The 13,492-nt window shown below is 45.5% G+C and overlaps 1 protein-coding gene across 1 annotated transcript in view; it reads left to right on the top strand.

The window, feature by feature from the left end:
* Positions 1-13,137, top strand: part of LOC308303245 (protein sidekick-2-like) — a gene marked incomplete at its 3' end in the record, with an annotated part of 219,311 nt that extends 206,174 nt beyond the window's left edge. The window contains exons 44-45 of the mRNA XM_080747572.1: positions 12,619-12,801; positions 12,952-13,137. Of these exons, the coding sequence (XP_080603698.1) occupies positions 12,619-12,801; positions 12,952-13,137 (369 nt within the window). The remainder of the gene's footprint in view (positions 1-12,618; positions 12,802-12,951) is intronic.
* Between the last annotated feature and the right edge of the window lie 355 nt (positions 13,138-13,492).

The following is a 13,492-nucleotide window of genomic DNA, read 5'->3' as shown; positions in this document are numbered from 1 at the left end:
GGGGCCACAGTCCCCCGTTTGTCTCCCCCACATTAATGTTCCGCAATTGGGTAGAAACGGAAAGTTTTAATAATAAAAAATATATATAAACTAGCCCTTACCCGTTCAAAGATATGAGCTCCGAAATGATGTGCAGTGTGTGGGTTATGGGATGTGCACTGTGCACACAGTATATGAGGGATGGAAAGTAACTTTAACTGGTGCTTGCATGCTAATATGTAGGAGCATCAATGTAAGAAATACCCGTTCCATTTAACGGCTACAGAGATACTGTGTACCGATCTGCATGATTTTTGGACAACATCTGTAACAGGGCCAGACCCCCCCCCCCCCCCCCGTGTGTGTGTGTGTGTGTGTGTGTGGGTTTGTGTGTGATTGTGCATGGCCTGAACAACAGCGCCCCTCCCTTAACATGTGTGGTCACAAAAGGTACTGTAGGCTAAATAGATATAGATACACCATAAAAATGCTATTATACAGCATACGATTTGTGAAAGTGACAAACGGGCTTCACAGTTCTGTCAGGTGTGTTCATATGCTAATGGTGATGCGATTTCAGATCAATTGCTCCAGCCACTGAGGAGAAACGCTGTTTCAGACAGACAGACAGACACTCACTCAGACAGACAGACAGACACTCACTCAGACATTCGCAAAATTATAGTATAGATATTGATAAGTGCACTTATACATCAGCAGGTGGCAAAATGTGGACATGTAAATATCCGCGCTCAAAGCACAAACGCCTTGCGCTGCTGCTGTTTTCCAAAGCTGGCTCGAATTCGTCGCGCGATCAGGAACGCTTTACCTCCGACAACTAGGTCAAGTGATTTAGACCCATAGTTTAGCATATACCCCCCCCCCCCCCCCCCCCCCTTTTAGTATGGTCCTCTTAATTCCCCCACCCTCCCCCCTTCTGTCAGTTTATAATTTTTTCCCACGCCACTTTCCTCACTAGATCATCGGTGACATTGCCATCAAGACTACGGATGGGACGATATGAAAATGTCATATCACGATTATTGTCACGAAAGAAATCGCAATTTACGATATTATCGCGATAACCAAAATCCATTATCCTGGGGCGGAACATTTGCCAAAAAATAGCCGATCTACTGTAGATCTGCTGTTTTCTAATGATTTTTACTTTCTACTATTGGTACTTTAAGTACATTTTGATACCAATAATTGTGTAGCCTACTTGACATTTTGAATTCCGAACTTCTACTTGTGGCAGAGTATTTCAACATTGCAGAATTGATACTTTTACTAATAAGTAAAGAATTTGAGTACTTTTTACACCACTGTACATTAGAAAGGAACGGCTCCCAGCTACTGCGAACCGGATCCCATCGTTCTTTTCAAAGAGCCGTTCAAAAGACCCGGTTCGTTCGCGAACGTCCCATCTCTATACTCCAGCGTTTGTGCAAGGCTAAGTGGCCTTGTGGTTGGAGTGTCTGCCCTGCGTACCTGTTTTTCCTTGTACAGTTCCAGTCCCCGCCAACACACATTTAACCCAGATTCTACAAATGTCTTCTAAATCCTAACAGTTTTCTGAAGAAACTAAACCCTGCTTTATCAGTGGTGCTCAAACTCTTTCATGTCAAGGACACCAAAAATGATTCATGTATTTGGCTGCCGCCCCCATATCTTGAAATATTTTGTTCCAGGGACCCCCAGAAGCAAATATTTGAATTACAAATGTTTGCTTTAAAATATACATACATTCATAGATCTTTCATTGCAAATGTGTTTTATTGCTTAACACCCACTTAAATAAAAAGTGCTGCTGTCTCAGTGTGTTGAAGCGAGATGCGGAATTAAAAAGCCGATAAAGACTAAACTAAAGAGATTGTGCACAGTCATGTATGCTACGTGTGAAAGGGAATGGAAACAAGCCGTATGATATAAGCATGATCATCACAATACAATTATATGCATTGGAATATATTGTGCACGCTTCATCTGGCTCAAAAGCTAAGCATAGTTAATTTGTCTCCGTGCATGCCTGAAATGCAGGGACTGCTATAAATTATTGTGATGACCAAGATGATTATGTTTAAAAATGCATTGTATTTATATGTGGACTGAATTTGATAGTAATACAGAAATACTTCAACTCTGTTAAGGCATGTTTTCATTGCAGTTCCGGAATTTTCCCGGCAAAATAAATAATTATAATTAGCATAACTTGCCGGGAGTTTAGTTTTTTGGGTGTTTTCACATGCCCTCATCGGCAGCAAAAATACTGGTATCGCTCGTTTTCACCAAGCCATTGTGACGGGATCAAAACCAGTGTTGCCAGATTTTGCGAGAGAAATAAGCAACCAGGTGTACAAAAATAAGCCCCAAAAAGTGATATTATCTAGCCACACGAGCACTTTAAAACTATACGCATCGCCGCATCAGCTACTTGAAAATTGCCAATCTACAAGCTCACAACAAATAAACCGCAACCAGCCACTATCAATACATACAAGCAACTTTACGGAAATCAAGCCCAGAGTCGCTTATAATTAGCAGGACATGTCAACACACGGACTGAAAGACCTGCAAAAAACACACGCGGGCTGAAAGACCTGCAAAAAACAGTCTCCCCAGTTCGGTTTGGTGCGTCTCTTCTCTCTCACCCTGAACGCTACAAATGGATTTAACAAAATATTCTTCATGCAACGACACAAGGTTCAGAAAGGATCGCTCATGCGTTATGCAACCTGTTGGGGGAAATCTCGCTCTTAACAGCGAAACGCTCCCCCCATGCACTTGTGGCTTGTGGGCTTGTAGATTTAGCTTTTTTTCACGCGTCACTGTAAACGATGGATGACCATGCAGACTCGATGCTCGCTGCTCTGTAAACACTTTTAATCATGCAATGAGGGAGAAACTATTAACTAATGATGCAGCTCTTTGAGTTGGTAAAGATTCCAGCTTTCATCACAACATTACGAGCGCATCGCATCCCGTATCATCACGTTCTCCAGACCGGACTTGTATCAAAACCCACACAGTTTAATTAAAAATAGGCTATAGAATACAAATAAGTTTGAACCATGAGCAAGCTCAGAAGGTTCAGAAAGGATCGCTGCATGATGCAACGTGTTGCACTTGTGGGCTTGTAGATTATTATGTGTTTTTTTTCTTCACGCGACACCATAAACGATGGATGACCAGAGAACGAAAGAAATAGACTTCTACTGTGTTTGTCAATGCGATTCTAGCCTAAATAATTATCCCCTATTCAAGGTGAAGCTGTAGACCTACTTTATTTCTAATATATATTCCTTTACATTCAGGTCGTTTTCAATCCCAGATACAATGTTTTAAACTGTTAACTGGCTCCTTTCATGCACCTGGTTGTCAAAAAAACGGCAAATTCACGGCATGCGTTTTCACTGGAGGGAAATTTGTATTGTCACGGTACTTTAGGCAAAAATTACTAGGTGGCAACACCCGTTAAGGCAAAGCCCCGTTAAGGCAAAATGCATGTGTACCAACAGGGTTTATGGTAGAGGTGGGACGTTCACGAACGAATCGAGTCTTTTGAACGGCTCTTTGAAATTAACGATGGGATCCGGTTCGCAGTGGAGAGCCGTTCCTTTCTAATGAACAGTAATGGAAAAATAACTCGAATTCTTTACCTAATTAAAAGTATCAATACTGCAATGTGGAAATACTCTGCCACAAGTAGAAGTTTGGAATGCTAATGTACTTGAGTAAAAGTACAAAAGTATGGTATTAAAATGTAATAATAACATGTAGAAAAATCATTTGAAAATAGCAGATCTACAAGCTCACAGTGCGTCGCTACGCATTGTGAGCTGGTAGATCAGCTATTTTCAAATGGCAGGTATGTACCTATGTGTCAGAAATAAATGTATAGGCTATAGGGTTGATGTTAGAATTCTACAAAGTAACTAAAATGAGCCAGTCTTTTGAACGGCTCTTTAGATCCGGCTCACAAAGAGCCATAAATCCCGGTAGGAGACCCGGGCAGTACATTTGCCCAGTTTGCCTTATCGGGGTTTGCCTTAACGGGATTTCCCCCATCCAATGTCACATGTCGGGGGGCCGCGAGGAGAGGTGCAATGTAGAAATACCATGTAACAAGTAAAGGTCTAGAATTCTAAATTTACTTGAGTAAAAGTACAGAGGTATTGGTATCAAAATGTACTTAAAGTACCAAAAGTAGAATGTGCTCTGCAGATTGTCCCATTTCAGGTTTTGAAATGTAAAAAAATAAAAAGTTTGAAAAATAGCAGATCTACAGTTCAAGCTCACAATGCGTTGCACCGCAATGCATTGTGAGCTTGTAGATTGGCAATTTGCAAATGGCCAAAATGTATATAGGGCTGAAGTGGTTCATGTATATTTGTAATAATAATAAAAATCTACAAAATAACAAGTAACTAAAGTTTTCAAATGATTCTAGTGGCGTAAAGTAGCTATAATATTTGATGTAGAGGAGTCTAAGTAAAAGTACTGAAAACTGGAACTACTCAACTAAAGTACAAATACCTCAAAATTGCACTTACTGTAAGTACAGTATTTACGTGAATGTATTTAGTTACTTTACACAACTGGCCGCGAGTGGGCAGGGGGTGGGGGAACTGGAACCGCAACGAGGAGAACCAGCGAGGCGTCTGCATGCCGCCTGCCCCGAGACTGGGGAGGGTCGAGGGTTCAACCCCTGGCAGGTACCCAGCGCCTGCCTGTTGGCACTCGGCATCAGGGGTTGGATCGGGGGTAAGTCCCTGTGACAAACCAGGGTCATGTCCAGGGGGTGCACTTGCAATCAAGCTGCCTCATGTTACAGAAACAGGAGACATGGCTCCTGAACTATGGGCCACATGGCTCCCAAAGCTACTTACGTACTTACTCACTTCAGCGTTCATCAGATGGGACAAGGACGTGCAGAGAATGTTAGAGTGGCAGGGGCAAAAATTTCTAAAGGGGCCTTTTGGTGAAAATATCGAAACTGCGACGCGTTGTGAGCTTGGAGGTCGGCTAGTTTCGGTGCTTGATACCACACTGAACGAAGCATAATTGAGTTCATACCGGAGATGTGGCGTAACGGCATAGATGTCTACACAGAAAGGGCAATTCTTTCAACATAAGATGCTGCATTCAAGAAATTTGGACAAGGCAATTCTCTTGAATACTGCCTTCAGGTATGGCATGGAAAGAGGACATTTCTTTCACTGTAGTAAAAACTGCATTTGTGGTCTGAAAAGGGCACTTTTTACAGAATGATAAAAGGGCAGGGGCTCAAGCCCCCTTTGATGTCTATGTGTGCACATGCCTGAGATGGGACACCATCTGAGGGGTGGTTGGGGGGGGGGGGGGGGGGGGGGGGGGCGTTTTGGACAAGGATCGGCACTCTGCAGTGGGCCGAGGCAGGAACCAGAGAGTGAAGCGAATGGTGGAGGACAGAATGGAGAGGTGGATGGTTTTTTTTTGGGGGGGAAAGAATGTTTTGGAGAGCAGTAACATCTGTTCCCCACACTCCAATAGGCCGGACCAAGCCGGTCCGGTCCGGAGAGGAACGCAGTCTGCTGTGTCAACACTTCTGTTCCCAATACTACGCCCCCTTTTCTTCCACTGAGAGAGAAGCACACTGTACTGTGCGTATTCTTACTATATATACTTTTTTATTGGGGACACTTAGGTAGTATGGCATATACCAGAGCCCTTGGATAGTCGTGCCACTCCCGTTCACTTTATGGGGCCAGGTCTTCTACATACACATCTATTGGCGACTAGTGACAAAGCGAGAACCGGAAGTTTACAGAATACATTGGAGTCTAATCAATCCATGAGGGAAAAGTGATATTTCGAGTTACATGAACCACATGACCGGCACTGTTTCTGACCCCACATTGGCAGAGCACTCTCTAATACAAGGCTCTGGCATATACTACCTTTTTTGCCATTTTAAACCCTAATCCTGAAGGCGAAAAATAGCCCGATTCACAAGCTCTAACTCTAATCTCCAAATGTCTGATCCCAATCCCTAAACCTATAACCTCTCATCATTATCCCTTTTTACGTCTGGAGACAACCATACAAGACAGGCTTCAGACGCGTCTCTCCAGGAGACTTGGCTCAGATCTGAACCCATTTGATTTGGCGTTAGGAACCCGTTGCGACCGCATGACCTTTGCTCGTTTGCTGCCTGACGCCGACCCCCGGGCAGGGTTTGAACCCACAACCATCTGCACGAAAGGTGTGTGCTCTAACCACTACCCTAAAACTAACATCAAAATGTCTATGCTTTCCAAGCCCAATCCCTAAACCTAACTTCCTCTGTGACCCTCGATTGGCTATTTTTCGGTCCATGTCACAAGTGCGCAATTAAGTATAAATCAGGCCTAACTGTGTTTCTAATCCCTAAAACCTGTAAGCCTATATCTCTAATCATCTTTTTTTAACCATACAACCATTTTCTCTTGTGAGTATCGGACCAGCAAAATGGTTCTCACAGTGTCTGCTTCTGAAATTGTACCTTACTTGTGGGGATGTTTGGTCCTCAGGAGTATAGTAATAAAACACACACGCACGCACGCACGCACGCGTGGGCGCACACACACACACACACACACACACACACACACACACAGCTGGACTGCTGTCTCATCCCCGTGTTGGTTCCTCTCTAGCCAACAACAGCGTGGCTTGGCATGACTACGTGAGCGTTATCTCCCCAGGCAGGGCCAGTGAGTGAGAGGGGGCCTTGTTGTTGTCCTGTTGTGTTGCTAAATGCACTGGCATGACTGGAATGCCTTTCAGCGCCACTTGGCTCTCCAATGCCTTTACAATGGTCCTATGATATCCAAACGAACTCCCCCCACACATGCACATACACACACACTCACTTACACTCACACACGTGCATAGATATGCAAAGAAACGCCCCGTTTCCCCCCACTCCACATGACCCTCCTTTCTCATTCAAGTGGCTTTTCATTTTAACTCATCTAGTGCCGTTTGCGTGATGTCACGCAATAAGTACTAGAGTACTTACAGTGCCGAATGCGTGATGTCGCGCAAAAAGTAATAAATTACTGTAACGTTGAGTACATTACCGAGTAGAATGGCCGGATGTCCGGAGACGAAAATCCGCGCTGATTTGTCATCATCACGGCTCCACGAGCACACAATAGTCATCCCATAACATTGAGGTGGACGGCCGATCTCATCTTTAATGTCCATTATCTCAAAACAACACTTTAGAAGCGAAGATGGAGGCAGATGCTCGCTTATATAACACATGTATAAACGCTCCATTGCAATCCAGCATGGCACCACGTAAACAATGATCGGTTCCGGCGCACGACCCGATGACGTCAGACCGGAAGTGATCACGCTGTGGCACTTCTGGCTTTCAAAATAAGAGAGTGCAAGTGGATGGAGCCTGCGTGAGGCACTCTGGACATCATTGCGACCGAAAATCGCGGGCACAAAATGAGTTAATGGGACTTCCCCCCATTTAGGAAGAACAACAGTCCCTATATGACACTCATTACCAAGCCACGTAAATCTGTGCTTCTCTCAAACTTGTTCCTGTCACAAGGACCCCGATTTAATATGATTTGTGCTGTTGAAATGTTTCAAAGTGTTCCACATTTTCCAGAATTGTTTCATGATTCTTTTGTTGCAGATGTATAAAATAAGGTTAAATTGGTTAAACCGAATTAACCAATTTAGCTGGGGACCCTCTGGAACCCAGTCAAGGACCCCTGAGGGTCCCCAGACGTTATAACAAACATTACAAACAAACACTTAATATACTTAGGAACTCAAATGCCAAAAATTGCTCGCATAGCGAATAGCGATATGTTGTGAGCTTGTAGAGCGCCTATGTTCACTATTTTTACCATATCTAAACCCTGATGAAGACTGGCAACAGTTGAAACGTTGGTTAAATAAATGATTTGCATCGTGGCTGAAGAGAGTGCGGCCTCTTTCTTCTCATTCAGTGTTATCTGCGTGGTCAGCACCTCACTCACTTAGGTGTGCGCTCCTCCTTATGTGCACTATTTTTACGGGAAAATCCCAGTTGGGCGAACAGACTGTAATTATTTTCCACGACATTGCAAGCGGCGCGAAGGCCAGCGGACCTTGGTCCTGCTCTTCGCGCCCGAGCGCCGCAGGCGCGAGTGCCCGAGTTACGAAGCCGTGGTGAATGCAATCGTTATATTGCAATATATGCAAGCGCACGATAAACGCATGAATGGGATGAAGATCGCTTGCTTTACAGTCTGTACAGTTAAAACTTCTTTGTTCTATACATTTTTGTAGTTGTCAAGGAATCAAGACAAGCATGACCTAACTGTATAGAATTCCTTTTTCACAGATTTTTTTAAACTGTTCTGACATATAAACGCTATATGAAGGGGAGGGGGAGGCTTTGTCGAAGGGGACGCATGTTGAAAACCTGTGCCAAGGGAGGAGTGAAACCTGACCCTGTAGCCATATGTGTTACACATGTGCTGTAGGATAGAGAGAGAAAGAGGACAGAGTGAGGGGGGGGGGGGCTCTGGAGAATGTCAGTATGCGTTGCCAGTCCCTTGTAAAATAATGGAACATGATATTAGTTGAGTGGCGAGCCAGAGAGAGAGAAAAAAAAAAGCATCGAAATGCCTCCTTATTGCCACCAGCATCTCCTGAAAACCAACCCTGTCGGGCCCTGGAAAAAGACAGTCTCTTTTGTCTTCCCCCCCCCCCCCCTCACCCCCCCCCCCCTCCCCCCCCTTTCCATAATAATACTGGTGCTGCGTTTCACGAAAACCTGCCTCGTCGGTGGATTCTTGCACGAGCAGAGTCAAGGAGTCTTGAGTTCCTTGGTGGCCTTGTCATTAATCATGCGCTTCGCGGCACTTATAGGTGACCCACGGCCAGCCCCCCCTGAGCACCACATTATGATGGAGTTGTCCCTTCCTTTGACAGCTGGAATGTGGCTTTACGTGTCCACAAAAGGAGCTTGAGCCCTGCCTGCAGCAATTCCGCTAAAGAATGCACCACGGGATCTTTGTAATTTTGTAATGCATCAGTATTTTTGTGGTCCCTCTAAAAGCAGCCTTAAGGTACGACAGATACCAGAACAACCAAATTTGCATTATTATTGTGACCGAAGGTCGCAGTTCACCATGAGAAATGTCACAGCTTGTCCACGTGTAGACGTGTATACGGTCTATGGGCAAACCCATAAACCGTAAAAATGTGTCATCATGATCTGATGTCACTGTGATGTCAGGGGAACCACTCTACCAGAATGGGTTTGCGGCTCTGACATCACGCTCTGGCTTCACTGTGATGTAACACTAACTGAATCCCTTTTATGCCCAAATATGTCCCTGATGTCATCAATATTAACTAGACCTTCGAAGATATGTGCTCCAAAATATGTCAAACGCACCCGGTGAAAGTGTGTGAGAGAGAGAGAGAGAGAGAGACACATTCCTAACTGTGAGAGAAAGGGGTGTGTGTGTGTGTGTGGGGCTACAGATCCCATGGACTGGAGGAACGGACCGTAACCCTGGCAACAGACAGCAGAGTTCAACAGAAGTGGTTTAAAAACTGCTTTAATTTGGGAGAAATGAAATTCGGGCTCCGTCAGTGTTGGTATAATGCTAATGGCCAATACCATGTGAACTTTGGGATCAGTTGCTGAAGCGAGTGAATAGATAAACGTAGATAAGCGTGAGCGTTAGAGCGTTAGAGCGTGAGTGAGTTGAGCGTTAGAGCGTGAGTTTGCTCCTTTATTAGTAGGATGATGCCCTGTTAGAGAGATCCCTGTGATGCCAGGGGCAACAAATCCCTTTTATCCCCATATATGGAGATATGGAGATCCCTGTGATGCCAGGGGAACAAATCCCTTTTATGCCCATATATGGAGATCCCTGATGTCCACATCCCTGATGTCCACATCACTGTGTTGTGGAAGCCATACCACGACACCACAGCCACGACTCGCTCTGTTGGTGGCAGCGTACAGTATACTGCTGCCATCACTTCTTTGATGGAGGTGCTGTACAGAGGTTTTGCCCTTTCTAGCGATATGTATGAATGGCAGAGAGATTTCAGGTGTGTTTGTACCCCCTGGAAGTTGGCTTGTTGTTTCTTCCAAATCACCACAGTTGTCCCCGGCTTCACTGCTGACAGAATGAACTCGAAGCTGGGCTGAATGAATGTGAAACAACACGTTAGTTCTGGTATATTGTAGTTTTTGGACCAGCCGAACCGGAAAAAGTGGTGTCCGTTATGGTGTGGTAGAGGCTACCACTGTGTGCAGTCTTTAGCCGTGACATTTCATTCGTGGGTTCCAAGGCGAGAGACATACCAGACACACTACATGGTTTCCATCATCATCATCATAACTGTGGGTCATCATCAAGGGTCCTTGCACTATTGGCCAAAACACTCTCATTAATCCACCTTCACCATAGTGCTTTAAACCCTGCACTTGTTCTGTCCACCCATAGGAGGCGCTGGTGTTCTCGTACGGGACCGGTGGCCTGCGTACGCTCCCGCTGCATTTGGTGAGGTTCCGGCGGCTTTCCTGCTTTGTGTGTCTGTCGCCCCGTTTAGAGGGCACTGATTCTCAATGTCCGGCCGGGAGGCACCAGGGAGGTCCGAATGGACCCTTACGGGCTTCTAACACTATTAATTTAGAAATAGTCAATATTTTACTCAACAGGGAAAACGCCCGTCGCAGGTTGATGATGTCATTTATCCATGTGTGGTCGTCCAGCCCTATGGAATGCATGTGCTAATAAAAACATATTTAAAACAGTTTTGATGCTCATATCACCTGAGGAAGTATTAAGTATTTTTTTAGTTAGCACATGAATTCCATACATTCCATAGGACTGGACAAATGACATCACCAACTTGCCACGCAGGTTTTCCCTTGTTAATTAAAGTAAAATATGAACTGTTTCTAAAATAATTAAAATATTTAATATGTTTAAAATGAAACATATAGAGGGCAATTATAGTGTATAAAGGCATATAAGGCTTATTAGCCAGGGATCCTTTTAAAATTCAGTTAACTTAAATCTCAGTTACAGAGTTACAGACCAGTTAAGAGTCCATTTGGACCCTTTGCGGGCGCCGGACCGGACTTTGAGAAACAGCCCGAAAGGGGGACCGGTCCCTTCTACTAGACCCCCCAACCCCTCCTGACCCCCCCCCCCCCCCCCCCCCCCAGTCCATTATTCCAGTAGGTTTTGTGATCTTATGGTTGTATACATCCCCCCATACCCTTGTCTTGCTGGAGTGCCGTGCTGCTGGGGGGAATCAAAATCACCATCAACTTTATTGTCACGTATTTACAGGTCTAAAAGAAGTAGGTGACATTTGTGGGGGGAAAAATCCCACCCAGTGTGAATGAGCGGAGCTCTTTATGAGTTAATTTCATTAGCGTCCTGCAAAGCTTGGCCAATGTCACCCTGGCCATATGTACAAACACCAATTGACCAATGACAAGGAGAGGCAAACATATAAGATATCTACATGAGATTAAGGTTCAAAGAGTGCGGACCAGAATGGGGTAATGCCTGTACCTCACATCCGCTACATATGGCTCGGTCCTATAGACCAGAATGTAAGAGGAATTCAGGCCCTGAAGTGGAGTTTACCTTGGGCTGTCTCTGTGTTGATGGTCCGTTGACAGTACACGCTCCAGTAACCAGTCAGTCACCGTCCTTCCTCGCAATCATGCTTCCACTCATGTCTCCATTTGTTCCTCCATGTCCGTGTGGTGTTGTGGCGTGCTGTGCCGTGACGTGACGTGCACATATGTACGCACACTTGTCTTGCATGTCATGTGTGCGTGTGTGTGCGTGCGTGCGTGTGCGTGCGTGCGTGCGTGCCTGTGTGTGTGTGTGTGTGTGTGTGTGTGTGTAGTGTGTGCTTGTGTTAGTTAGGATGGGCAGGGCCAGGAAGGTAAGATTGAGAACCAATTCCTATCCTCTGAAACTAAACAGCGATACAATAACCTCATGATCATTTGCACTTATAGCCCCCCCTTGCATCCCTAACCGCGCCAGAGCAAAACCCCATAGGAACCAGTGGTGGAAAAAGTACTGAAATGTTGTACTTAAGTAAAAGTATCAGTACTGCAATGTTTAAATACTCAAGTAAAAGTCTGTAATTAAGAATGTACTTGAGTAAAAGTACAAAAGTATTGGTATCAAAATGTACTCATTATGCCGATTGTCTCATTTCAAGCTTTCAATTGTATGAAAATCCTTTTGTAAATAGCAGATCTATAAGCTCACAATGCGACGCATTGTGAGCTGGTAGATCGGCTATTTTCAAATGTCCAAAATGTATATAGGACTGAAGTGGTTAATGCATGTTTTGTAATACATTATTACAAAAGTTTAAGTTTAATAAATGTAGTGGAGTAAAAGTACAACGTTTGGATCCAAGATGTAGTGGAGTAGAAGTGAAGTATTGGAAATTGGAAATGAAAGCAAAGTACAATAAATACCTCAAAAGTGTACTTAAGGACAGTATTTAAGTAAAAGTACTTACTTTCCACCACTGATAGGAACTTGTTCCCCGCGCCATCTTGATGACTCAGTCTCTCTCTCCCCCCCTTTCCCCCCGCAGGGTAGCGACAGCGAGTACGAGGTGGACCCCGGCCGCAGCCAGAAGACCCACTCCTTCGTCAACCACTACATCAGCGACCCCACCTACTACAACTCGTGGCGCCGCCAGCAGAAGGCTGTCTCGCGCGCGCCCGCCTACAGCAGCTACCCAGAGTCCGAGTCGGCTTCCAGCGAGCCGGAGGCGGTGCAGCACCAGCACCCGTGCGGGCCCCCGCCCCTGCCCCCCCTGCCGCCGCTGCCCCCCCAGCTGAGCTCGCCCAGCCCCGGGCCCCAGCAGCCCCCAAACGCGGTCCCCCTCCAGTCGTCGTCCTCCTCCTTGGCGGGCCAGCAGCAGCAGTGCCAGACCCCCTCGTCCCAGCAGGGCAGCCTGTTCAGGCCCAAGGGCAGCCGGACTCCCACCCCGTCCCAGCAGAGCTGCTCCTCCAACCCCCCCAGCCAGCACAGCACCCTCTACAGGCCACCCAGCAGCCTGGCGCCCGGCTCGCGGGCCCCCATCGCTGGCTTCTCCTCTTTTGTGTGATTTTATTTACTGCTGCAGAAGAACTAACGCACACAACAACACAACAACACGCTCGGGGGAGGGGTGGGGGGAAAGAAAACAAAATATTATCTACCCGACGACGTCGAGTTGGAATGGGGGGATGCGGCGTACCCGCGCAACAAGCTGGGGCGATCAGCCGACAAAAGAAAAAAATCACGCATCGTTTTTTTTTTCTGTATTTCCTTTTTCACATTGCTTCTTTTATTTACTTTGATTCTTTTTCTTATTATGCTTTTTTTTGGGGGGGGGGGGGGTGTCTGGTTTGGTTTAGGTGGCGATTCTGTAAACAAACAAGACAAGTGTATATCTTTTTAGTAGTACTTTTTTTTCCTTC

The sequence above is a fragment of the Nannobrachium achirus genome (assembly GCF_963921795.1).
Source record: "Nannobrachium achirus genome assembly, chromosome: 18".
Classification (NCBI taxonomy): domain Eukaryota; kingdom Metazoa; phylum Chordata; class Actinopteri; order Myctophiformes; family Myctophidae; genus Nannobrachium; species Nannobrachium achirus.
This window is presented reverse-complemented; position numbering and strand designations above follow the sequence as displayed.